Raw genomic sequence first — 26900 nt, 5'->3', positions numbered from 1 at the left:
GGTGAGGGGTTCATACACATCAGGTGTAACATCAGGAAACTGTTTTAACCCTTAGATCACCTGAGCACAAATGGAGGCCATATTTTTACATTTTTGGGTGTCTATAGAAAACAGTGTGTGAACGTCTCCAGTCGATGTGTTCATCCTGCAGCAGTGAAACAGGCTGTAATGGCTGCAACATAATCCTTGATGGGTCAAAGGTCGTCCACTAAAAGTTCTTGTTGTTTCCACTGACAGGCTCAGATTGTTATTCTAAGTGTGTGACAACATGACAGAAAGGATCCCTACAGAGATAGACCTTTTTGTTACAGAGGAAGATGATTGTTTTAACCACACACAGACGTTACATCGCTCTCTGCACACACACCAGACTCCATTCAGAAAAACAGGGATTTAAGCTCTCAGGACACAGACGGACACCTACTTCATGTTTCTGCACCAAATCGACTGGTGTGAATAAACGAATATTTGTCTGATATCAGAAAGATCTCATTAACATCCAGATCTTTGAAAGCAATCGAGTCAGCTGGTGTCATTGGAAGTTTCTGGACTCCCTATCTGCAGCGTTTATTAAAGGTGTGTGTCAGACAGCTGTGAAACATCAGAGAAGTGTGTGTGCGTGTGTATGTGTGTGTGTGTGTGTGGGCAGAGGGAGCTGGGGTGTTGACCTTGATGCCGGTCAGGAGCTGCGGTCATGCCTGTGTGTGTGTGTGCGTGTGTGCGTGTGTGTGTGTGTGTGGTATCGTTGCAGGGGTTGTGACAGCTCGCCAACCAAACCCCGGCGCTCCAACATCTGGCTCACATCTCCAGGAGATCCTGAAACCTGGAAACACCTCCTCTGCACCGCCCCCGCTGCCTCCCCCTCCTCCCTCTGCCTCACCCGACCCTCCGCTCACCTTCCCACAGCTCCGAAAACAGAACCAACACGCTTATGTTGTTGTTTTGAATCATAAACCCACTAAAAAACATCAACAGGAGGATAAAATCGAAGGGAAACTGTTGTTTTTTATGCTTCTGTTTTCTGCAGATTCACACGACCTGCGAGTCCTCAGAGATCCTGAAAAACCTGCAGGATTTTTAGAGGAATCTCCACGAATCAGCCAGCAGAGCAGGTAAACACCTTCAGAGAGAATCTCACCGAGGAGAGTTCAAAGTGAAATGTGCAAACGGAGGTCAAGGAGCGAAGCGGCGTTCACACACGACCCGAGCGCTCCGCCGATGCCGCCGCCGCTCAGAGGAGCTTTAATTGGCGAGGAGAAAGGCGAGTGTTTCGACAGCACAGATCGCTTTTATCTGCAGCACAGAGGCTCTCTGGATTAAGTCTCTCTCCGGTCTGGCGGCCATTGTTTCAGCGAGGGGGGAGGAGGGGGGGCCGCAACAAGTTATGCAGATGAGATGTTAATTAGGCGAAAAGTGAATGAAGTCTGGACCAGAACAAACCAGCCCGCAGGAAGACAGAGTGTGGGAATGAGAGGCAGCTGCACTCCTCTGCTCCTCTCTTTCACTCCTCTGTTCCTTCCTTCTCTCCTTTCCTAAGTTCTCCCATCCTTCCTGTCTTATCCCTCCTTAGGACTCCTTTCTTCCTCCTTTCCTTCCTCTTCTCCATCACACATCCCTCACATCTATCCTTCATCCATTCTTTCACTTTTACTTTCTTCCTCCTTTCACTACCTCCTTGCTTCCTTCATCCGCCCTCCTTCCATCCTTTTCTCCCCATCTTTTGCCTCTACGTTCCCTCGACCCTTCCTTCATCTCTTCTTTCTCATGCCATTCTCAAACCACCTCCTCTATCCTTCATTCATCTTTTCCCTTCTTCCCTCCATCCTCTCTTCTGTGATGAAGACACAGAAGAAGTAGAGAGTTGACCTCCCCCTCTTCCTCACCCGTCGATGGAGGGAGCAGAAGAACAGAGAGGCTGAGCGGGGATTGACATGCTAATGAGGATGTTGTTGTTGTTGTTTTTTCTAATTTCTTGTTTGTTCCGAGTGCGATGGGTGAGGATGGAGGGGTGAGAGGGGTGAGAGGGGTGAGCGGGATTTAAAGAATGAGGGTATCTTCAAGAAAAGGCGGGAGGGAGGAGGGGGTGAAGGAGCTCTCCTTGTTTAGGCCATATAATAGAGGAGGCTGAGGATGAAGGAGGAGGAGGAGGAGGACCTCCTGAAGGCTGCTGGGAGAAACAAAGATCCGACCAATAGCTGAAGGTCTTCTATGATGTCACACCAATCAGATTATCTGTGTGATTCTTTAACTGATGTCTCTCTACATGTTATATCTTTGCTGTTCAGTTTGTGGATGAGAATATGAACCTGCTGTGTTACGTCCAGTCAGCAGCTCTCCTCCTCCTCTAACCGTCCTCCTGTCCGTCCTGCAGCGCTCACGTAAATTCTTCATTGTTTATTAGCTGTCACTTCCTAAATAGTTCTTGCTGCGTCTTGCATACAGGCCCGAACCCCCCGAGAGGGAGGGAGGTGTGAAGTTACAGCAGGGACACACCGACACGTCACAGCTGCAGATTCACCTACGAGACCACTTTCAAAATCCTTCACATCCGGTTTATTCCTGATAAATCCACTTTGTGGAGACGACTCTGTGATATGAACCGAAGACAACCATCCTGCACGCTCAGACCCAAGAAGTGAGGTTGTGAGTTTTATCATTTAAAAACTCGATGTTAATGTTCCTGCAGCTTAACAAAGGTTTGTGTGCAGCTCAATCCTGAGTGAGTACAGGGTAAAAAGATATTTAAGTGGCCTTTCTATGTCTGCAGGTTTCAGTGAATGTGCAGCATTAAAGTGAGATTTAAAGGACACTTGGTTTATATTAAAGGAGCGGCCATTAAAGCTTTTAAAAAATATATAAAATCTGCTCATAAACATGAAGTTTATTGGTCAGTTCTGCATGAAATACTGTAAATCATATCAGCGTTTATCAGTTTTATCTAATCTAATTAAATGCTTCATAAAGCAAAAACAAACTGGGCCAGATTCACCTGCAGAGACGCTTCACCATCACACGAGCGCCGGCTGCTGCAGTGCCCTTCAGCACGGAGCCAGCAGCGCACCTGTTCCGCTGCGTGTGGTCCAACGTTCGGCGTGAAACCTCACAAACCAAAAAGTGTCACAATCAATGTTTTATTTTGTTAGTGTTATTTCAAATTAAAATGTGTTTGTTTTGGTCACAGAGACTTTCCTTACAAGAGGAAGGTTTACGTTCTCCTCATAGACCGTATATAGGAAGTGGATTTAGTCATCGTGATGTCACCTGTTTTTCAGGACGACTCTTTTGTAGCCTCAAGTCTGACATTGTTGCCAAGTTGATTTTATGGAGGCAGAAGTGACGACAACCAGCCAACAGCTAGCTAGCTTTAAGCCTTAATATAATGTAAACAGGTGAGCTGTATAAAGATTCTCCCCGTACAGTTGTCATGAAGAGAGAAATGAGCTATAGAGAGCCAAACTGTTTTTTGTACCAGGCTGTAAACATGTTTATTTCTGCTGTACAGTTTAACATGGGGCTCTATGGGGACTGACTCACTGCTGGAGACAGCCTCAAGTGGACACCAGAGGAACTGCAGCTTTGTCAGAGTTGTCTCTCTCGTGTGCCGCTGTGCAGCTTCTTCCTCTGTTCAACGACAGAAACATCAGGGACTGTAACCTGTGGCTAATAAAGTGTCCCCACCTTTTTCCTGATGCAGGTGTGAGGACTCAGGTGATATCAGAAATATTGGAGCGCTTACCCCCCCCCCCCCCAACATGATGAGACAGGAAGTGAGCGTCCTGCAGAGAGAGGGAGCCTATAGAAAGAGCACGTCAGTACATTTTAGAGGACACAGCCTTGCCGAGTGTCCGTTTTAGAATTAAAGCGTTTTGACGGTATTAGCTTATAGCCCCCCCCTCCTCCCCCCTCCCCCCTCTCTCTCTCTCTGCACCCTTGAAAGCCTGCGGTGACCCAGGGATGTGTAAAACGGGGCGGCCAAATGAATTGCTCGGGCACTCGAGCTCTCGGAGCCATTACGGCGAGGAGCTGCCCTACCTGTGTTGAGTCAGCAGTCCCGCTCACTCTATCCGTCTAATGGACAGCACAGGAATTTAATTAGCAGGAAGCCGCAGAGCGGGTTACAGAGGGGGGAGGAGGGGGAGGATATGTGGGGAGAGAGAGAGACAGAAGCAGAGGGAGAGATGTGTGTGTGTGTGTGTGTGTGTGTGTGTGTGTGTGTGTGTGTGTGTGTGTGTGTGTGGCCGTGCAGCGTCGACCCCTGCTGTCATCCTCTGGAAACCCCGTCCATCAGCAGGACGATCTGTGCTCCGCTCATCAGAGGCCTGTTTGTTTGTCCTACAGCAGAGGATGCCTCGCTACAACTTTTTACCTTTAATTTCTTTTTCATCTCGTCTTCAGAGGTCACCGTGGGGTCAGCAGGGTCGTGGTGCAACCAGTGCACAATGTGCAGCAAAAGAGTGGAACCTGTTTAAACTGTCCCCTCATCATAATGTCCTCCGTCTCATATCGGTGTGTCACATGGTGCCACGTCAGAGTCTCATTAACTTCATGTAAAGTCACATTTACAGCAACTCACATCCAGGCGATAGACTACAACTACTTCCTGTTTTGGAGGACATTCTCCTCCTCTCCTGTTTTACTTCCTTTTCTTCTCACCTCCCCTTTTCTCCTCTCTTGTTTCCCTTGAATCCTCTCTCCTCTCTCCTCCTTAATCACCTTTCAGAGCTGTGTCTCCTCACACGGCGTCTGTTCTGTAATCAGACTGTTGCTGCGATTCACAGAAGAAGAGCGCGAAGAGCGCGAAGAGCGAGAGAGTGAAGAAAAAAACAATGAAGGCGGTGGAGGGATTTTTTAAAGTGCGGGAGACCTCTGGGTGGGGGTGAGGAGGGTGAGGAGGGTGAGGAGGGTGAGGGAGGGGTAGGTTTTACCAATTAGCTCGGTCACCGGGGCCCACGTTCCCAGACACTCTCTCTGCTTAATCAAGTGGAGCTTTTGTCTCGTCTCTGAAAACTGTTTTCTGCTTCGAGTACGTGAATAAAACGAGGCCCCCGCCGGGGCCGCCCGCCGAGGGGTCCGACACACCGATCACACACAACGCTAACGAGCTGACGACCTGGGCGAGCACACACACACACACACACACACACACACACACGCAGGCTGCAGCTCACAAAAGGTGTGGGATCCATTACTGAAGAACGAGGCACAAACGCAGCGTCACAAATCAACACAAAGGAGCTGAACGATCACAGCACTGATGACGTCTCTGATTAAAGACTAACTGTAAACTTCCTGCTCCTTTAAAGGGTCATTCCACCACATTTAAAGTTAGCGTTTGGCCATAGACTATATATAAGAAGAGGCATGATGTCACTTGTAAACATGTAAACATATCAACCACTGAATGATGCAGAACTTAACATGGTGGTGTAAATAAAGTTCCCATAGAGCGTTGAACGGAGACGAGACGGGGACAGGTGTGGACTTCTCCTTCTCTCCATCGCGACGTTGACGAGTCTGCATCATCAGCGCGACCAAACTGAGTTTCTGCTCGTTTAATATTTTATCATGAGGTTCCCTTTTAGTTACCGTTTGACGCTAGTGCTAGCTTGGTTAGCAAGCTGCATCTGTAATGTAGGGGTGCTGATTTCGATCCAGGTGCATTAAGGGAAACGCAGGACCAAATATTTTAGTTCAACAGTTTTAAGATTTAAGGCGCTGACACCAGAGAAGGACCGTGTGGTGAATCTGCAGTAAGAGATGAGTCATTGTGACTGAACAAAATCTGCTCAGTATTCATTCTTTACCGGAGAGTTTAGCGTCCATTAGGAGGTGAAAAATGTGTGAGGAAGCGTCTCTGCAGGAACACTTCGGGAACTTTTGTCACATTTTTGGCTCCATGAAGGAGAAAGGCGACCGGAAGTATCAGCTCAGACGTTTGGCTCACAGGCAGAGCTTCATAAAACACACGCTCGCTGCTCTTCCGTCCTCCCTGTGTGGACGTAAAGCAGCTCAAAGACTGCACAGAGTTTCCCTCAGATACAGTAAATATATCTGAATCTGTATCGACTCAAACACACGTCTCTGCTCTGACTGAAAGTTTTCCTTCCCCGCCGCAGCAGCCTCCACCAGATAAACAGCCGGGGGTTCAGGCGGCTGCCAGCGCTGTGTGGCTTGGCACGACGAGCCGCCGCAGCCTCATTATCCTCGCTCTCCCTTTTTATTCACCACCAACGACCCCCAAACCCCCCCCCACACACACAACCACAACCACAGCTAACCGCTACGGCTAACACCCCCGACCCACCCCGACACATCGGCTCAGCTCGCAGCGACCGAGGAAACAGTTCAATAATTCAGTTATCAGCTCCCCAACCTGCACCTCCACTAATCCTTCACATGTCAATAATTAAAAATGAACATCTGACGGCGTCTCTCTCTCTCACACACACACACACACACACACACACACACACACACACACACACACACACACACACACAGAAAACAACAAAAACAAAGGAAAAGGCGTCCTGGTTTCACAGAATGAGCTCTTTGTGTGCTTCACCTCCTGGACTCGCGCCAAACAGTCCGACAGTTTTTCCTCAAATATGCAAAGAGCTCGACCCTCGGCCTGCAGCCTGACTGATGCTCTCTCTCTCCCTCCCTCGTCCTTTTTTTGGACTACACTTTCCTCTTCTTCTCCTTTTTCTTCCCCTCTGTCTTCATCCTTCCATCGTGGCCTTCCTGCTACATAAAAAGGTCGACTTTCTGCACATTTCTCTTCTTAAAAAGCCTCAAAATCAACACAAAAAGCAGTGAGATTTGTTAATCTGGACTTCAGAACAAGCAGATATTTTTAATGTTTCTGCACACAAACACTCAGAGGTGTTTCCTGCTCGTCCCCTGCAGAGCCTCTCTGCCTCCCTCCCTCTCTCTCCTGCCAACTCGTCCCTTAAAATCTGCTGAATATTCAGAGTATAATTAATCAAGTAATCGTTGTAATCAGATTCTAACTAATGAGTCACTTTTTGTTCAAGAATAAAAGGACACAGGATCATTAATAAGATCTGGTCCTCATCACACAGACGTCACAGCTCCTCCTGATCCAGAGCAGATGTTTTTAAATACGTTACAGTACAAACTCACTGTGGGGGGGCGTTTGGTCACGTCCAGCCCTCGTACAGAAACGTCCTGCTCTCCTCTACAACATAAATATTCAATTATGGACTGAATCTACAGAAGCAGAACAATTACACAAATGTATGATGGTGTTTGGGTGCAAAACAAAGAAAGAAAAACATAAAAGTCTTTCTGTCCAAAACACGAGATAAAAAAAAACACTAAAAACTAGAGATGGACCGATACGGTTTTTTCAGGGCCGATACCGATTATTAGTAGTGAAGGAGGCCGATAACCGATATTTGGAGCCGATATTCATTTGCAGTAAAAGTGAAAATATTGGCGTCAAAATTTTGAATAATACAAACTCCACCACTTAACTTTGTTTAGATGCCTTTAAGCATATGGTTATTAAACAAGCAAACAAAAGGCGCAGGGAGGTCCCAGGGTCAGCAGCATCTCTTATAAAGGTCACTGAAAATTTAAATAAATAAATAAATAACTCCTGAAGTTTTATTAAGTAAATAAAATTTGCAAAGAAATGAACTTTTTCTCCTCTGCGCCGTGTGTGTGAGCACTCTGCACTCTTATCGGCCGTCAGATATAAAAAAAAAAGGCTGATGCCGATATGCATCAAAATGCCGAATATCGGCCCGGCCGATAATCGGCCGATCCCTCCTAAAAACATGAAAAAATATTTTATAAAATATGTGAAATATATTAATTTTCTTTAAATTTACTTAAAAAACATGTTTTATTCAGATTTTAACTTAGAGACATGTGAATGACGAGCTGCGCGTCTCAAGTTAAATTAAATAATATAACCGGCAGGTGATTGTTTTGTTTGTTTTGTTAAATAGCTGAAAAGAAAACGTAAATGTGACGAAGCTAAAACATCATTTTTGTATATTTGACTTTTCCAGCTGCAAAATGTTTCGTAATGTTTCTGCTTTTATTCCCGACCCGTCTGATCCTCCGGCCAGCAGGGGGCGACTTCTCCTTAAAGAGGAAGCGGTTTTTTGAGTACATTTTGTCTGAACTGAGCGACTTCTCCCAGAATGTTCTTCTTTAAAAAAACATGGCGTCATCTCCACGACCTCCTTTTTTCTTCTTCTTCTTTTGTTTTCATTCTTCTTCTCCTCCTTCGTCTATTTTTCAGCAGCCATACGGCACTCTGGAGTTTCTCTCCCTCCACCATCTGTGGAGAGTTTCCCTGCAGACGCTCGCAGCTGTCCTGGTTCATGTCGACGTTCGCTTCACACAGCAGCGTCCCGACGGCCTCGCACACAATGGGAGGGTGTGTGTGTGTGTGTGTGTGTGTGAGACGGGTTTTTTTGGCACATTATCTAAGCCTTTCAAGATGGACGGACACCCCGACAGACAGAAACACACACACATTCAGTCGAAAGGATCTGAAGCGTCTCATGTACGGAGGTCAAAGAGGTGCAGAAGCAGTCAGAAGAAAAAACCAGGGTCAGACTTTAAACACTTCCTCGTCTGAGCTTCGTTTTCTTCTGTGTGGACGCTGAAGCTGACGTTTAAACGGCTTCATATCGACATGTTGTATAAAATATATATCTATGGATGAAGTGATAAAAGGCGCTGCTGTTTTAAAGAGTGCAGATGTATCTGCAGCAGTAATCACAGTTGTCCCACAGTCCAGATGTCAAAGGTTTTCTCTCTGTGCTGCTCTTAGTGTTGCTCACCTGCTCTGTTGGAAGGTGTATAAATGTAACTATGAAGAACGGCTGAAGGTGTTTATATAAAGTTTACTTACTTCCTGAAAGTGTTCATCCTTAAGTCCTTCTGTTTCAGATTTTCCCGTCACCTCAGATGTAACATTTGACTGTTTTTGGTCTGTTATTTTTTTTCATTAGTCCTGTTATAGATTTGGAGACCTGATGTTCAATCCTACAATGCCCATAATGCACCTGGATGGCGTCTCTCATTAGAGCGTTCCTGGTAAAGTGCCATATCTCCAGTTTCCAACAGTTTGTAATCTCCAAACCCAAACGGAGTAACCCTGATGACATCACTGTGACATCACCAGGGTTAACTCCCCCTGCAGAGCAACAGAGGGCAGCGTCACTGATGCTTCAAGCTGATGTCATGACTCTGATCTTTGACCTAATCAGTAAAAGCAGAACTTTATTTTCCTGCTGATTCTGAGACGCAAACTTGTGAAATGTTTTTGAGTCTTTGTTGAAACGTTTGATGAAATAAAAACATTTCATAAAAACAGCTTCCATCAGACAAAACACTGAGCGGGAGCCAGACTCCATTTTGTTGGCACGGCTGGCACGGAGACGGGCCGAGTCTGGCTGCTGTGAGGGCTCCGGTGAGGGTCTGTGCATGTGTGTGTGCGTGTGTGTGTGTGTGTGTGTGTGTGGCGGGGGGGGTCCTTAGTGAGAGAGACGTTTTTTTAGCAGAAACAAATCACAGCTAAGAGGAGGAGAAGAAAGAAAAGTGAACAAGAAGGAGGAGAAGAAAAGGAAAGGAGAAGAAGAACTGGGAGAGAAAAAGAACAAGAAAAAGCAGGAGGAAGAGGAGGAGAAGAAGAAGAAGAAGCAGGAGGAAGAGGAGGAGAAGAAGAAGAAGAAGCAGGAGGAAGAGGAGGAGAAGAAGAAGAAGAAGCAGGAGGAAGAGGAGGAGAAGAAGAAGAAGCAGGAGGAAGAGGAGGAGAAGAAGAAGAAGCAGGAGGAAGAGGAGGAGAAGAAAAGTGTTGCTGATTGTTTTCCGTTTAATACCGACTGTCCTCAAGTCTTTTATTTTGAAAATTAATGAATACAGGATGTTCAGGTGTGTTTTTGAAACCTCGGGCTTTCAGCGCACAGAGGAAGAAATAAATGTTTTCCTGCAGAACCATTTTTTTTTTTTATGGAAGTCCAAGTTCAAGTGCAGAAGCCGTAAATCACCACAGAGAGAGTGTGTGGGTGTGTGTGTGTGTGTGTGTGTGTGTGTGTGTGTGTGTGTGTGTGTGTGTGTGAGTGTGTGTGTGTTTGTTTGCGTTGTGTTCGGGGATCAGTCGGCTCGTGTCGCTGTGAGAGCAGAAAATATGTTCCAAACTGGAATATTTGCAGGGAAATCCGCCGAGAGCTCAGCGTTGACAATACACTTTAAACCGGATTACCTGACTTTACTGCGCCGCACGCCGAGGGATCAGCTGATATCTGCCTCGCTGAGGGGGGAGGAGGGGGAGGAGGGGGAGGAGGGGGAGGAGAGGGGCGAGCTGTGACAACACAAACATGAAGGAGGAATCTGAACAGGAAAACAGTTTTTATCCATTTCAACCAAACAAACAAAGTCAGACGTCGTGTTCCTTTTTATGAATGAAAAAGGCTCAGCGTGTGTGTGTGTGTGTGTGTGTGTGTGTGTGTGTGTGTGTGGTGGGTCGGGGGTGTTACAGTGGTCACAGTGTGTACTTCATGAACCACAACAGAGTCGGTGGTTTTACACAGCGTTCGTGTTAAACAAGCTCCACATTATGACATGTGGTGAACAGCAGTAGGAACAGAAGAAGAAGGAGGAGGAGGAGGAGGAGGAGGAGAAGGAGGAGGAGAATAGTAAACAAAGCGTCTATAAGAGGAGACGAAGCAGCAGACATGTTTGCAGTTTCTGTTCCTCTCAGTGAAAAGAAAGAAAACACTGAAGCTGCCATCTCTTCAGCGTCGGGACTCCTCTCCTGCGTTTTGTCCGTACATTTTCAGTTATGTTCACATTCTCGTTTTAAAACACAGGACTTCTTGTTAGCTTAGCATCCCTGCTACTCTGGCATGTACTAACTTTGTTCTACTTCTTACCAACTCATGTATAGGCGAAGAGACTTGAACACACCTTGACACACCATGGATGTACAAATATGGCCTGGAGCATACAGCAAAAACTCGCCTCCTGGTTTACTTCCTGCCGCTCACTGAATACGTGCAGTCGTGTTTCTCCTGCTAGCTTATAAACTCTACGTACTGATGATGCAGCTTTTCCTGGCTTGACGACATTTTTACGGATATATAAAACCTCTGTGGATCAAAATTTCAAAGTACAGAGTCACAATCTAGCTTCTCTACAGGGTCTATAGGGGAAATACGTTATAGGCTGTAATACCACGAGTGGCCACTGGGCAAAACTGGGACCAAGGCTGAGCAATGACACCGTATCCAGGTCTCTAGATGCACCCCTGAGACAGCCACATCGGCTTCCACGTTGGTCTTCGTAGTATTTTTCTGCAACTAAGCGACCCAACACGGACTGGACAAGCTACTTCCTGTTTACAGCAGCAGCCACAGGCAGAGTGCAGTTGAATGCTCATGTGATTTTCAGACCTGTCAGCAGGGAAGGAGGTTATTTCTTAAACAAAGCCAAACAGTGTTCCAGGTGTGGCGTGTTCGTACATCACTGAATGACGGAGATGACATCATGAAAAGTTGTGTAAGTGTGTGTAAGTGTGTGTAAGTGTGTGTGAGCTGCTCAGTGAGGGTCCGGCAGCAGGAGGGGAACCAAAGATGGAGTGTGGTGTTTTTAAGGTGCAGCAGAGAGGACGGCCGCTCAGAGCTGCGGTAACTAGTTCAGAGACGAAGCTCCAAATCTCTTTAAGAGCTCAGGAGGACGGAGGGAAGTGGGTCAGACGTCTTAGCGCACACACACACACACACACACACACACACACACACACACACACACACACACTCTTGCTGTTTGCTGCTACGGGCCCTGCAGGGTCGTATAAGGTGACGGGAGATAAATATCTGACGTCTCTGGAAACCTTCACGTTCTGTATGTTGGTTATCTGAGCGACACACAGATATCCTCCTATTGTGCTGCTCTGTGAAGAAACGGGAGGCGTGACGATCCCACAGGCACGTCTACATCCTACACATGCTGCTTTTCAAAATAAAACAGCTGACAACATCCTACACATGCTGCTTTTCAAAATAAAACTGCTGACAACATCCTACACATGCTGCTTTTCAAAATAAAACTGCTGACAACATCCTACACATGCTGCTTTTCAAAATAAAACTGCTGACAACATCCTACACATGCTGCTTTTCAAAATAAAACCGCTGACAACATCCTACACATGCTGCTTTTCAAAATAAAACTGCTGACAACATCCTACACATGCTGCTTTTCAAAATAAAACTGCTGACAACATCCTACACATGCTGCTTTTCAAAATAAAACAGCTGACAACATCCTACACATGCTGCTTTTCAAAATAAAACTGCTGACAACATCCTACACATGCTGCTTTTCAAAATAAAACAGCTGACAACATCCTACACGTACATGCTGCTTTTCAAAATAAAACATGGACACCATAAATCAGAAATAAATCTTCCCTCATTCATCCAGTCAGATATCTAGAGGCGACATTTTCAGTTTTCCAGCTTTAAAATCAAATAAAAAAACGTGATGTATTTAATGAAGCTCTTTCCTTTAGATCTGAAGTAGTTGTACCTCTCCTCAGTATTTATATTTTAAGTTACTTTATATTTGTCTACTTACGTACAGTGTAGACGGAGGTATTTTACTGATTGCTCAAAGTGTCATTTATAGATGAAAAGCTAACATTTTGTCCGTCTCTTAGTGCTGTCTTACTTCCTGTGTGTGTCTCTTTGCTTCCAGCTGATTGGTTCCTTTTTAAGACTCAAAAACACCTCATAAAATATGGTTTCAGGTTAAATATCGATCTGTAAGCAGGTAACTGAGCTCCAGAAACAAAGGTGAGCAGACAGAAACCTTTTGTTAGGAGTGGGTTTGAAGAATAATTGAAGGTGTTATTTCCATATTTCAGAGCTGCAACTGGCAACGTTTTTGTGTTATCATTTAACGATTAGTCTGAATATCAGGAAGTATTTATTATCCATCCCGAAGTCCAAAAACCCCCCAAAATATTCAGTTTAATTTAATGGTTTGAAAATGTTTGTAGTCTGTGAGAAATAATTTCCCCTCCGGGATAATAAAGTTTAAAGTCAAGTAAAATGGAAAACAGCAAATTCTTAGTTTAGAATCTGAAATATTTCAAAGCTCATTGGTTCGTTCTGAAATAAGTTAAAACTCATAAATATAAAGTTTAAAGTTTAGCAGCTTAAAGAAGTTTTCATCGTGCAAACGGTAAAATAAGAGAATACGTAGTTGATGTGTTTGTGGACCACCCAGTGGAGCTCAACGGCGCCGAGGCAGAAGCACAAACATTTTGACTTCTGGTTGGAGTCTGAACATTCAGAGAAATACAGAACAGAGAGGAAAGATGAACCCTGAAAACAAATACGATGAAGGAAGATGTCCGAGGCCTGAAGCCTGATCGTCATGAAGCAAAGCTCGCTTTAAAAAGGTGGAAGTGAGCAGGACGTCAGCGGCTCCGCCTGCTGCTGCAGAGCCTCTAACTTTAAAACTCACTCCATCAAACTTTTATGGATCCATCTCTCTAATTATGTTTAATTGACTTTACTGCGCACATAAATATTATCTCATCTGTAATAAAAGTGAACATCTTTATTTCAGCCTGTGACGCTGCTAAATCACCGCAAAGTGCCCACTCGACCTCTCTCACCTTTTGTTCACGACTGGCCGCACACACCCGCAGCCCTGACCACGCCCCTCAGCTCTGTCTGTGTGTGTGTGTGTGTGTGTGTGGCTAATGAGGGGGGTGGGTGGTGTTTATCCTAGAGGTTAAACGCCCTGACGATAGGGGTCACGACCTCTCGGCACGTGCTGAGTGTTCCTGTGATGGTGACACCCGCCGTCGTGCGTGGCTCGTAAATCAGTGAGAGGAAGGAAAGGATGGGGGGTGGGGGGTTGACCTTTGACCCCCTGCAGACAGAGCTCAGACGTATGAATGGAGGGTTGTTGCCCGTGTGCAGTGAGTGAGACTGTGCTAATTTGAAAAGCTCCACCTGTTGCAGCCTCAGCAGCTACTTCCTGTTCAGCTGTTTACCGTAATGACAGCTGTATGAGCGCACGCTGGAGCGAACACATCTGTGCAACAACTGAGACGTTCAGGACACAAGAGTGAGGCTCATCACGGCCTCTGTTAAACATTTCTGCTGCACTTCAACTTTTATTGAGTTAAACTTTTGTAGTGTTTAAAAATAAAAGCTGATCAGGAGTTCCTACAGGTACAAATAACATCCTCACATTGGAAAATAGAGACGTATTGGACAGTAAAGGGTTAACTGAATCTCTCTCTCTCTCTCTAAACCAGCGCAGTGATAAAGAGGAGCTGGACATCATTCTGCTTTTTTATCCAACAACAAAAGCTTCTCAAACAAGACGTGGCAGAGGATCACTGACGCCTCTGACCGGCTGAGCGCGACGCGCTCGTAGAAATATAAAACGTGGAAACGCAGAAATATAAATGTAATGTTCGTAAAGGATCAGCAGCGACAGCACATCCTGCCGCACGCTTGAACTCAGAACACTCTGAAGCTCGTTTCAGTGTGAGAAACTATGTTCAATGTTTTGCAGACGATTTAAGTTTGAACATTTTGTGACTTTGCAAATAGTTTCCTTATTATTTGTTCCTACAAAAAGTCGTAGGTACGTCTGAAAATATAATCCTCTGTAGTAAAGAGAAACACAAACTAAAGCCCTGCAAGGAGACGACAGGTAAGAGACACATGAGACGCAGAAGTTGGAGTGTTCAGACGGGATTTGAGTGCTAGAAGCTGACATGTGTATCATCGACACTTCATCCTGAGACATGAGCTCTGCAGACATGAGCTGAAACACAGACAGAGCAAACAGCTGCAGGTGAAACGTCCACGTTCTCCTGCGAAGCTAAATTAACTCAAATGATCTGATGGAAGTTTTAACACCCTGACGAGCTGCTCAACATCACAGGATCAAATAGGAAATAGTTAGCAGTACGCTGCTGTCGCTACTAGCAACACCGCTGCTCTTTACCCCCCCCGACCCCCCCCGAGTCCTTGGTACGGGGATGAATTTAATTACCGACTCGGACCGCCCTTACAGACCCCTTCACATGGCTTTTAATCAAGGCCGCCGCTCCAGAAAAGCTCGACTGCCTTAAATAAAGAGGCAGGACGAAACCTGATCCTCCAAACCAGAGCAGGGGGAGGGGAGGGGGGGAGACGGGGGGGGGGATCCTCTCCTTCTCGAGTCAGTCACAATCGTGCAAACGTCTGACACTGTCCAGATTTTGGTGTTTCATGTCTGTGACGCTGCTGCAGACGACAGAAATCACAACACATGAACCGTCCACGGACTGAAAGCACGGCGCGTCGGCCTGAAGGGCGCTCAGTGTGAGGCCGCACACAGCTGATCACCGCGACCGCAGAGCGAGAGCAGTCACACTGGGGCTGAGAGGAGGTCCGCGGGGGGGGGAGAGAAAGGGAGCAGTCTTTGGGCTCCGAGAGGAAATGATTGTAATTAAAGGTTCAGGGTCGGAGATGTTTCCACAGCGCTCGGCTCGCAGTGTTTGTGTCTGCTGACGGATCACAGCTGAGACTTCACCAACACTGCAGCCACAAACACGGCTTCCTCCTCCGACTCTCTGCAGACAGCACGGGCTCCGATATGCTCCCTGAGGTTCTGTCTGTGCCTGAGCCCTCACACATATATATCATTTTAAGAGTCTGTCTCACAGGCTGTTTAGATCCACTGTTTGCACTCATGCCTTCGAAAAGTAACGCTCTTTTAATCCGATGTAACCGACGTAATCGTGAGCCAATTTAGAGATTTAGCTGAGGAGGAGGAAGGTGGAAAACAACAACACAGGACTTTCACCCAGGAGGCCGAGGTTAACCTGCAGCGTGATGTGTTCACCAAACCAAACAAACAAAAACACAGCTTCAACTTAAAGGGAGCCTGACACAGACGGACAGGTGTGACAAAGGGGCCCTAAAATATCAGCTGTGTGGTACCTTAAAACAGACACTCAAGAGGAACTTGAAATACACACTGCAGGGTAACACCCGCTCGATACCTAAACAACATCTTAAGGGTCCCTCAAACTGTGGGCTGGAGGTTAAAACAGTAAGTGAAGGCTGCTTTTACATCAGCCACAGAGCACCATGAACAACGCTCAACAGGATCTTCAAACAGCGTCTGCACTGTGCCTGAACACAGGAGCTGAAGGAACCTTTGGAGCGCTGAGTGTCTGACGGCCAGGACGAGAAAACGTTCCACCTTTGTGGGATTAGGCAGGAAAAGACCTCACAGAAGAAAGCATGAAAACCTTTGTTTGATAACATGCTCAAACATCGCTTCACTAACGCACGTGACTGTGAGTTACTGAAGTGAAATATTTCATCAAAGAACGAATTCTTCTGGTTTCAGCAGAAGCTTTATCTGCGTCTGCATCTGGAAACAAGCGGCCGTGACGTGAGGAGCCGTTCTGTTGGCACAACACATGACGGACTTTAATCGTTTGTCATGGACGCCAATTTTATTTTTACAGATCAACGTCCTCGGTGGCTTTTAAAACCTGTCGACGATCATGTGACACCAAATAAAATAATGTATGAAGAAGCTGAAACGGCGAAATGTTGAAATGTTCTCTGATTGTTTCCTCAGTGTAAGAACAAAAGACTTCAGAGCCGTGGAGGAGGACGTATCTGTGTGGAGATCATTCTCGATGAGTTTCTCGAAGCTTTCCTCCTTTTTTCCTCCTTTTCGAGAAAACTCCACAAACTGAGAGGAGGAGCCGCGTGCCAAGAAAAGCGTCTGCCAAACGTCTCCTCTCCACGCCTCTGCCACCGCTCGCTGCTGCTCACTCAAATATTCCAACCAGCCAAATTATGTTCCCGAGGAATCAGCCGGAAATCAGGAAACGTGCTGAGCAATCGCTCCGGAGATAATTGTGTTTTTTTTTCATATTTAAGGTCTGTTTACAGAGGGCAGGTGGAGGTGTGAGGAGGTGTGAGGAGGTGTTGGCACAGACGTTTGCTCTCCTCACACTTCTGCTTTAGTGACCGCTGATGGGACGACGCCTGTCTGCAGCAGATAACGAGTTTGTCTCAGAGACAGAAGAAAGCTGCTCGTTCATCCTCAGGCGAACGAGTCGGAGGAAACAGATTTCACATGTTTGTGATGAAAGTTCAAATCTGAAGTTTCATTCCTCCAACATCGTTACAGACACTTTCCACCAGCAGAATGAGACTATCTTCAGAGGAGCACAGTCGGACCGCACGGTACCCCGTACCCTGAAAGTCCAGAAGACACCGAGTCGACTTTTATCTTTTCTAAAACTTCACTTTGTACAAACCAACGAGCCACAACACAAGATGTAACCGAGCCGAGGACAGTCACAGAGGAAATCAAATCCTTTTCCAGTAAAAACAGAAACTCTCAGAAAGATATACAAGTTGACCTTTGACCTTTGATCTGCTCCAAAGCTTCGAGCACAGACTCATGAACACACGCTGCTGCTACAATCAGACACATTTCAGTCACACTTCAGAAACAAACATCAGGAGCGTCACGTGTTGCTGTGACGTTCACCAAACAGAAGGACCACACACAGCGCCGCTCAGCTTCACACACACACACACACACACACACACACACACACACACACAGAGAAGAGGAACAGACTGACCTGCGTGCACGAAGTAGGCCAGGTACAGATCCAGCTCTTTGACTGAAACTCCGATGTGGTGCGGCTGCACGCACAGGGTGGGGTTCGAACACTGAGGAGACTTTACCAGCCTCTCCCCGTCAGTACTTTCGAGGGGAATCCCTTTGAATAAAATCACCATGACCAGGTCCAGCCTCCACACTTTGTCCGCCTGGCGCAGGCAGTCGATCCTCCTCATCTTGCCCTTCTGGTCGGGGTTGGACAGCACGCAGCACGGCGCCTTCTTCCCCGTCACCGTCAGCACAAAGTCCTCCCTGAACTCGGGCCGGATGTCCTTGCGCAGTTTGGCGAGGAGGCGCGACGCCCACTTCTGCTTGACCTCGGGCTTCTCGCCGAGCAGCTCGTCCTTCACGGCGCGCTCCTCCTCCTTGGACATGCGCTTCTCGTGCTTCTTGAAGTACTTCCTCTTGCGGGCCTGCAGGTTGAACCAGGTGTAGGCGAAGGCCCGGACGTGGGGCAGCAGGGCTTCGATGAAAGGATGGAATTCATCCTGAGGGAGGAAGAGGAGGGACAAGGTGAGGAGGTGAGGGAGCCACATGTCAATGCAACAATCAAAGCAACATGCAGCTGTCCTGTTTTCATCTGTCAGCACATTCAGGCACATTGAAGGTTAGAACAGCATCACATACTGAATATATTCTCTATCATCATGTCGGCTGCATCAAAAACATGTTGCTTCATTTCAAACACATTTCTCCCAAATCAAGAACAACGTTTGGCTGCACAGCACGAGTCGGAAAACTCCTTTCTGACAAGATGTGGAGACATCGCTTCTGGTCTCTTTCTTTGGGTCTGAGGAGGTCTATGGGGGTCTGAGGGGGTCTATGGGGGTCTGAGGAGGTCTATGGGGGTCTGAGGGGTTTAAGGGGGTCTGCCAGCCCCCAAAACACACCAACCAACCAAACCCACCCGGCAGGCGAGCAGCAGCAGCAGCAGCAGCAGCAGCAGCAGCGTCACCACAGACACAAACAGCGCTCTCTGTTTCTCCTCATGCAGGATTAAAGCAGCTTTATGTGGCTGCTGCCTGATGCAGCGCTGCAGTTATTAGGGAGGGAATGTGGTTAGACCCCATGTTCTGGATTAGACCCCAATTTGGTCTTGGTTACACCTGCTCTCCCCACTCCTCCCCCTCTGTCCCCCCTCCTCCCCCTCTCTCCCCCATCCTCCCCCTCTCTCCCCCCTCCTCCCCCTCTCTCCCCCATCCTCCGAACCTCGAAAAAACACCACAAAACCAAAGCAGGCTCGTCCAGACCGACTGAGGCAACGAAACCAACACATCAGACTCTTTACTGCTCTCTCACACACACACACACACACACACACACACACACACACACACACACACACACACACACACACACACACACACACACACACACACACACAAACACACACGCACACACGCTCACACACACGCACAGACACACACACACACACACACACACACACGCTCACACACACACGCTCACACACACACACACACATTGGAGGCTGAAGGAAATTAACACAAAAACACAACAAAGTGATGAAACTAAAGTCAGGATTTAAAGAAGAAGAAGAAGAAGAAGAAGAAGAAGAAGAAGAAGCAGCTCAAACGTTTGGTCGGATTGTTGGGACAATAAAATCTCTGAAGAGTTTGATGACATATTTTCGCTCCTCGTTTCGTCTCTAATTTCACCTGAGAAGCATCTTTTTACAAAACAAGGATCAGTGTTAAATAATGAGTTTATATCACTGGGCGTTGATGGAGAGCCGGCGTGTTTCAGGTAAGAGTTGTTGCGTCAGGTCTCGGCTCTCACGGCAGGAACAGGGACATAGTGTTCTTCCTCTGATGCACCGCTTGATAAATGTTCCCTTCAGTTAAAGACGGATAAACTCTGATTTAAATCCAGAATATCTGATCCAAGAATAATCAACAATATTGAACGTTGAAAACAATCATCCAGAGTCTGACACGTTTTCTGACTGAACACAAACATCCAGGAAGTGTGTGATTAGATGAAGAAGTGCAGACTAACAAGCCAGAGAGGGTCCATCATCTCGCTCTGTGAGCTTTACTCCACCTGAGGATGGAGCCTCGCTGGTTTGCATCTTTTGATATCAAAGAAGATTTGATGTTTTCAGCTGCTTCATCGGATCAGAGCCGCACAGCGCTCCGCTCGTTTCTTTTGTTTGTTTGGAGACAAATCAGATGTTTTGACCCTCAGTGTACCTGATTGTTCTCGTCTTTCAGCTCCTTTCAGACCGTGTGACGTTTATCTAAAGCTGCTGATTCTGTTCATTTCTCTTCCACAAGTTTCCAGTGTCTAACACAGCTCACAGAAATGTACAGAAAACAATGTTTGTCCTATAAACGTGTTGGTGTTCTGTTGGAGGTTTGGACGCTCGTCTGTGAAAGCCGTCGTTTCAGCTCGTTGCCGTAAACACAGACGGAGAGAAGAAGAAAAACAGTTTCATCAGCGAGAAGCGACGAAGAAAAGAGAACACAGACGGACAGAAAACATCTTCATGGAACATTTCTTATTTGGATAAAACCCCTCAGAGGGTTACTGAGCAGGACGGGAGGGAGGGAGGGAGGCTGGAGGCCCTCCTCCTCCTCCTCCTCCTCCTCCTCCTCCTCCTGAGCCACGTATTGAAAAAAAACACTCGACTATTCATAGATCAAAGAGGCTCACACACATCTTGATACGCGCAAATCTCTCCGACTGAGGTGGCATGTGGATACACACACACACACACACACACACACACACACACACACACGTACTGCAGAAATCTCCTGATCAGGTCACTTGTGAGTCCTTACAGTTCACAATAAAGAGGTTGTCTTCACAGAGCACACGCACACAGAGTCGGCTCTGCACAGATCGTTTGTCTGTAACTGAAATCAGGAACATGAATTGATCGAGCAGTTTGCAGAACCTGCTGCCTGCTGGACTCTGCACGAGGTTAAAGAACATTTAAAGGTGTTTATTTAAATTTAATTAAGTTGACTGATTTGAAGAATTCTGACTGCTCTTGTTCTGACGGACCTGTAACAGCCCTAAAAACCTCGTCTTCTTACACTGAGTGAAACGTTCTGCCTGCAGATCATTCAATCTGCCTCCAGAATTATTAAACAATTCTGAAACAGAAAACGGTTAAAAAACGAATATTCTTCTTTTTGAATCTTTGCAGAGTCGGTTTCTTGATTCTCGTGCAGAAATCCACCTCCCCTGTTGTCTTAAGAAATGTTGAATAGGTTGAATAAAGTGACCTGACTGGTTAACGTGCCGGTAACCACTGACGATGTTATTTAAGTCCTGACTGACTTCCTGTCTTTGGCTCACAGCTCTGAGCTCACTGGATCTTACTGAAACGTTGTGTTTCAAATATCTGAAACAGTCGTCTGTTTCTGTTTCTTCTGCTAAAACACTCGATCGCAAAAAAGTTTGAAAGTCAAAGTCGAGTTTCGTTTGTAAAAATGGTCCAAAAATAAAATTTCTAGAAGCAGGAAAAAGTCTCGTCCGGTATTTAAACCGTACGCGTAACTGTAACTCGTTTAGTGTCACAGTTTCATCAAACAGGAGGAAACAGTGCTTTTGTTGGGGGACTATTTTCAGCGGCGGATTAATCCAGATTGGGATGCTGTAGTGGGTATGTGTGTGTATAAATTAAACTACAGCGTGTGTGTAAAAGGTGCAACAGTGTGTGTAGAAACATGAGGCTGACACACCTGTTAGAGACACGTTCATGTGTTCGTCTCAAACATTTTAAAACATTTTAAAACATTTTAAAACATTTCCAGTTTCTGGGTCGAAAATTTAAGAAATGACAGAAAGTTGTTTTTCTGCAGCCGTGGAGTCAGAGAGCGTTCAGCCGGGAGCTCCAGCACTAAAGAGGAGAGTGTATCTACAGGCTGTGCATTAGAGCGCCAGCTGCATGCTTTTTTTTATCTAACATTGTTCACCCTCCCTGTCAGGCCCTGAATGCAGCACATTGTTTCTTCTTGGAGACGCTCCAGCAGAACGGGTTCGTCTCCTAAAGCGCCTCCAGCCGCTCTGCAGCCGAACCTGCAGCCGCTCACACCGAACCCGCGCTCTCTTTCTGTGTGTGTGTGTGTGTGTGTGTCTCCTCGGGCTCTTATTAGGACGACTGCTGGACGGATGATGTGTTCAGCCTCGTCTCCACACACACACACACACACACACACACACACACACACACACACACATTCCACAGTGGATCTGCAGCTCGGCACTCTGGATGTTCGTTGGAGCCACATACCAACATTCCTCACAGCCCAGTGCAGCGTTTCAGCTTCCTGAGCCGCTCACACACACACACACACACACACACACACACACACACTCCTGTTTTTTCACACTCTGCCTGCCTGTCTGTCGGCCACAAACACAATCCCACTTAACAAGTCACTCGGTCTCATATTCAGCCTTAAAATCGAGCGTTTGGGAGCCGGCGGGGGGGATAATCCTTCTTGTTCTCAGCTTCCAAACGTTTTCTGAAATGTGTCTCCAAACTGAATAATCCTGTTTCAGAGGCCGTGTCGACACAACGAGTGAAGAAAACCGCCGATTCGCTGCAGACACACGAAGCATCACACTGATGGCTTGTTTTAGGAGGACTCTTCAGGTGGACTCTTCCTGCAGCCTGTCGATGCTCTGAACTTAAATCGGCTTCAGTTTCTCTAAATGAAAGAACGCTTTTGTCCTCCGTGCAGCTTCTGTCCATCAGGACAGAAAACAGAGCAGAGAGCGTCTCCAGATTAAACAAATGATCTGAACCTGAAGCCTCCTTCTGAGGGACGATAAAATATCTGAGTGTAAAAAAGACCGAAGGTCTTCTGATTCGAGCGTTTTGTTCGGACCTCAAACTAAAGAAAATTCGGCCTTTTTGATCAGATGATATTTTTGTCTCTGTGCAGCTTCTGTTGTTTCAGGAATCAGACAGAAACAAAGAACGTGTCTCTTTAATTTCAACCTATGAAACATTTCAGGACTCTGAGTCTCATTCAGCAGCTTCTGAAAACGTCTTCAGATGATCAAACGTATTCTGCATTTTGTTAAAGATCTTTTTAAACATGTGCCAGCATCTTAAAATAAAACAGATCGAAGCCGTAAAAATCAACACGTGACCTTTTACAGGAGGAAATATTGACTGATTTGTGTTGGAAGCATTAAATTATCTCGACCCACGGACGGCTTTTTGGCCTGTTTGAAACAAAAGGACATTTTTCAGCCTCCGTACAAACGAGTCGTCTTCAGCTCTTTATCTACATGCTTCTGATTTTACAGACTGAGAAAATCTGCCAGTGCGTTTAAAGCAGCTCTCTTGTTTCTGATTGTATTTATTTGTCTGCATGTGTGTCCGGAACATGATATTTAATTTGAGCTCCTTTTGGACCACAAACAGGTAGAAGCCGTCTCATCTCGCCTGAATAAAAGCCGGCTGGTTAGAGGAGGGTTCGTCGCGGCTCCCCGGGGCTCTTTCTTCTCGCTCATTTTCTTTCTTTCAGCGTTTTCCCTCCGAGGAAATCAGCGTTTGTGACCCTGCGAGGACCCTGAGAGGCGGACTGAGGCTTACACGTCCCCCCTCTGCACCTCGCTGACAGATGTAATGGGCTCCCAATAACAGGCCTGTAACAACAAGCGGCTGAATAACAGCCATTTAGGGGAGCAATAATGCTAATCCGCCCGGCCTCCCACACCCGCACACTGAGGGAATTATCGCCGTGTCACCCGGGCTCAGACGCTCGCCGGAGAGGCCTCGGACGCTCAGCCGGGACAGAGCGCATCTACACGCAGACTGCAGCCAGACAGACAGGAAGACAGACAGGCAGAGAGACAGACAGACCGGGGTTCAGCCAAATATCATCTCAGCAGAAGTCGGTGACACCTGAGAGCCAATCAGAGGCAGACGAGACCCAGGAGAGGATCTGATCCCCTCACACACCCTCCACAGGAGCATTTCAGCAGAATAGCATCAAACACACAACGTGAGACACAACACAGGACGACCGAGCGCACAAATAATGCGGCTAAATAAAGCCGAGTTAACGAGGGAACTTCTGTTCTTTATGGAGCAGAGACAGACTCGTTTCAGCTCCTCTCATTTGTGTTCTTTACAGAGAGAAAGACAAATGTGTTCAGCAGATTTAGATCCAGTTAGGAAGACAAAATGTGGATTTTTGCACAAATATAAAACTCAGCAAAGTGCCTGTTTAGGAGCATTCGTGGTTAATAATCTTATTTTTATTTATTTGAACATTTTTCATCTCTTTGATTGCAGCTCTGCTCTTTCTGTAACGACGTGAAGCTGCTGCCAAATCTTCTGTTAAATCACAACTCATTTAAAGATCAAGAAAAGAAGCGACTCAACGTAAACTTGATCCACATTTCATCACAATCACAAAAGTTTTCTTCAATAAAATCGAAAACGTCGGAGAGGAAACGAGGAAGTGCGTCTTTAAAAAACGCACTTATTTAATAAACGGAAGGTTTCGTATCAGAGCGCCCCCTGCGGGCCGACAGGAAAACAAGGGGCCGCTTTTTCTGAAAAACATTAAGTAGGAATTTTAAATAAATTTTAATGTAAAAAATAATTATTGATCACTGAGTTCTGTCTTCATGATGCCACATATAAGCAGCGTTTGGCCCGGGCCGTCCGTGTGTTTGAGGGTAAATAAATTAAACACATGCACGTCGACTCAATAATGAAAAATATGTTTTTAAAAGCAACGAGAAAAATAATCAAAAAATGAAAAGTAGAAACCAAAAAGACGAGAGCAGAACATCTGTGTGTTTCTGAGCAGATTCACAAACCGACATCAGCTGCTGATTATTGGTTTTACTGCCTGATAATCAGATTAAAGCTCGTGTTCGTTCTTGCAGTTTCAGACGCTCACGCCGTCCTCAAACGCGTCGCAAAAACAGACTGAAGCTGCAACCAGAAAATCAACACGACAAATCTTTTCTCTTTTTTTTTAGGAGAATTTTGGAGCAGAAATGAGAGAGGAGCTGCAGGAAACACACGAGCAGCAGATTAAACAGAATTATCTCCTTTCACTGGTTTATTTACAGCCTCAGCTCTCGTTTACAGACCGATAGATTAAATATCACACAATTATCTGGTTGGCAAATTAAATGAAGAAATGAACATCAGTAAAAAATAAAAAAACACGACGTCTCGTTTCATTTTGGGCCACACTTTGCAATAAAATCATTTAATAATCAGTGAGATAAAACGTGTTCGTCAGAGGCGGAAATACAAAATATTTAAATATAAATCTGAGTGATTTGTTCGGTTTTAAATTTAGAACATGTTCTATTTGTTATCAGGAGATTATAGCGATCAGTTCTACGAGAAGAAGCCAAAATGTGCAGCAAAAAAACATTTTTAACCTCTGACCCTGAACGCAACACTGCGGGAGGAGAAGAGAGGAGGTTTTTAAAGATGAAAATTAGGTCACATTTAATTCCCTGATAAAAATGTTAAATTGATTTAATTAAATGTAGGATTGAGACTTGAAATAAATCAGAGTTGTGCGCGTTGCTGTCTGACAGTGAATCAGAACATTGAGCCTGAGGTGTGCTGGGATGTTTTGTTCTGGCTGCAGGTCTGCTGTCACCTCAGGTCACCTCTCACACAAACATTGTGTTTTCCTCTGCAGAGACGCTTTTTTCTGCTCGGCCTGAGGTTCCTCTGTGAGGCCTCAAACTCAGCAGCAGGAAGGAAGCAATTAATGATGAAATTCACTTTGATTTTACCGACCAGGATCAACCTGCAGAGTCCAGCACGAGCTGCTGATAAAACCTCCAAACCTCCTGATCTCACTGATCCTGCGTCAGGAGGAAACACAAGTGCGCTTATTTACGCACAAATATCAAACAACCTGAGCCTTACACTATCACAGGTATGAACATAATAATTATAATGTTTCAGCACACACACTCTCTCTCTGTGCAGCCGAAGGGGCAGCACGTCGGCGAGCAGAGGAGCCACAGTTGGAAAGTTTGCGGGAGAGAAAACAGAGAAACCAGCGAGTTAACGCGCCCAAACACCGTCTGCGTCAAACTTTACGCATCCAAACTTTGCGCTAATTATGACTCTCAAACTTTAGGGAGAAAGCTTAAACAATAAAACCGCGAGCAGTCTTCAAACTGTGCGCCGGCGCTCCCGCTCAGACTGGCCGGGCTGCGGGAGCCTGAGCGCGGCTTCAGCCGGAGGAGCAGCCGGGACAGAGTGTGCTGCAGCCCGCAGAGGAACACACAACCAGCGGCTTTAAAAACACCACAGAACAGTCGAAATCAGCAGACTGGGCAGGAAAAAGTTGCCGTTAAAGTGTACAAAGAGAAAGACTGTAAATAATTTAATAATGAAGGAAGTTTGGAGCCGCCATGTGCTGCAGGCGGCGGAGAGGAAGACGGAGTCAGAGCGCAGAGGAGCTGCAGTCTGCGGGCTATAGGGAGCAGTCTATACGGTCCATACAGTCCCGAGCGAACAGGCAACAGTCTATAGGAGAGCAGGGCGCGAGCCGCCGCACAGACACGAGCACACAAGGTAAAAAGTTGTAAAAGCGGACTCACCTGTGTCAGACATAGTGGAGAATACATATCTGTCGGATCTAATCTTAGATCTGGAAGGTGTGTGTGTTTATGTGTGTGTGGGGGGGTTACTGTAACTCCAGCCTGTGTGTGTGCGCGTGCGTGCGCGCAGTGTGTAGTGTATGTGTGTGTGTGAAAAAGGAAAGAACAGAAAAAAAGGAGAGAGAGTGAGAGAGAGGGGGAAATAGAGCCCTCCTTTTGCCCCCTTCGCTTTCACATTTCCAACCAGGGCTGAACTTTGACCCCGCCTCGGGTTACATGTACTGTCCGGACCTGTTAGAGGCCCTCCGCCGGGGAGCGCACAACTTTCCGCGCAGACACGAACAACATCTCCGGCACCAAGAGGGAAGTCCCGTTAGAGAATCACTGAGCAGCCCGGTGCGGAGCGGGCGACAGCAGCCGGTGGAGGAGGTGGTGTGTGTGGACGGTGCAAATCTCCAAAACGTCCCCAAAGTGCATTTCAAAGAGCCGGAGAGCCGCGGCGACCGGCGGAACTCGGCAACATGTCTATCCGTCCTGCGGTGCGCTGTGTCCGGCGTGCGGCAGTGCGGCTCCTCGGTGCTCGGGACGGAGGGCGG

The 26900-nt window shown here is 46.5% G+C and overlaps 1 protein-coding gene across 2 annotated transcripts in view; it reads right to left on the bottom strand.

The window, feature by feature from the left end:
* Positions 1-26611, bottom strand: part of nfia (nuclear factor I/A) — a 111371-nt gene extending 84760 nt beyond the window's left edge. For both annotated transcript variants that reach the window (XM_069679443.1, XM_069679442.1), the window contains exons 1-2: positions 26305-26611; positions 17681-18209 (exon numbers count right to left, since the gene is read on the bottom strand). In XM_069679443.1, the coding sequence (XP_069535544.1) occupies positions 17681-18209; positions 26305-26331 (556 nt within the window). In that variant the 5' untranslated portion in view covers positions 26332-26611. The remainder of the gene's footprint in view (positions 1-17680; positions 18210-26304) is intronic.
* Between the last annotated feature and the right edge of the window lie 289 nt (positions 26612-26900).

Source organism: Semicossyphus pulcher, unplaced genomic scaffold, assembly GCF_022749685.1.
Source record: "Semicossyphus pulcher isolate SPU_LCO1_2020_fin unplaced genomic scaffold, fSemPul1.0.p SCAF_4, whole genome shotgun sequence".
In the NCBI taxonomy this organism is placed as follows: domain Eukaryota; kingdom Metazoa; phylum Chordata; class Actinopteri; order Labriformes; family Labridae; genus Semicossyphus; species Semicossyphus pulcher.
Note: the sequence above shows the minus strand (reverse complement) of the source record. Positions and strands in the feature narration are given on the sequence as shown.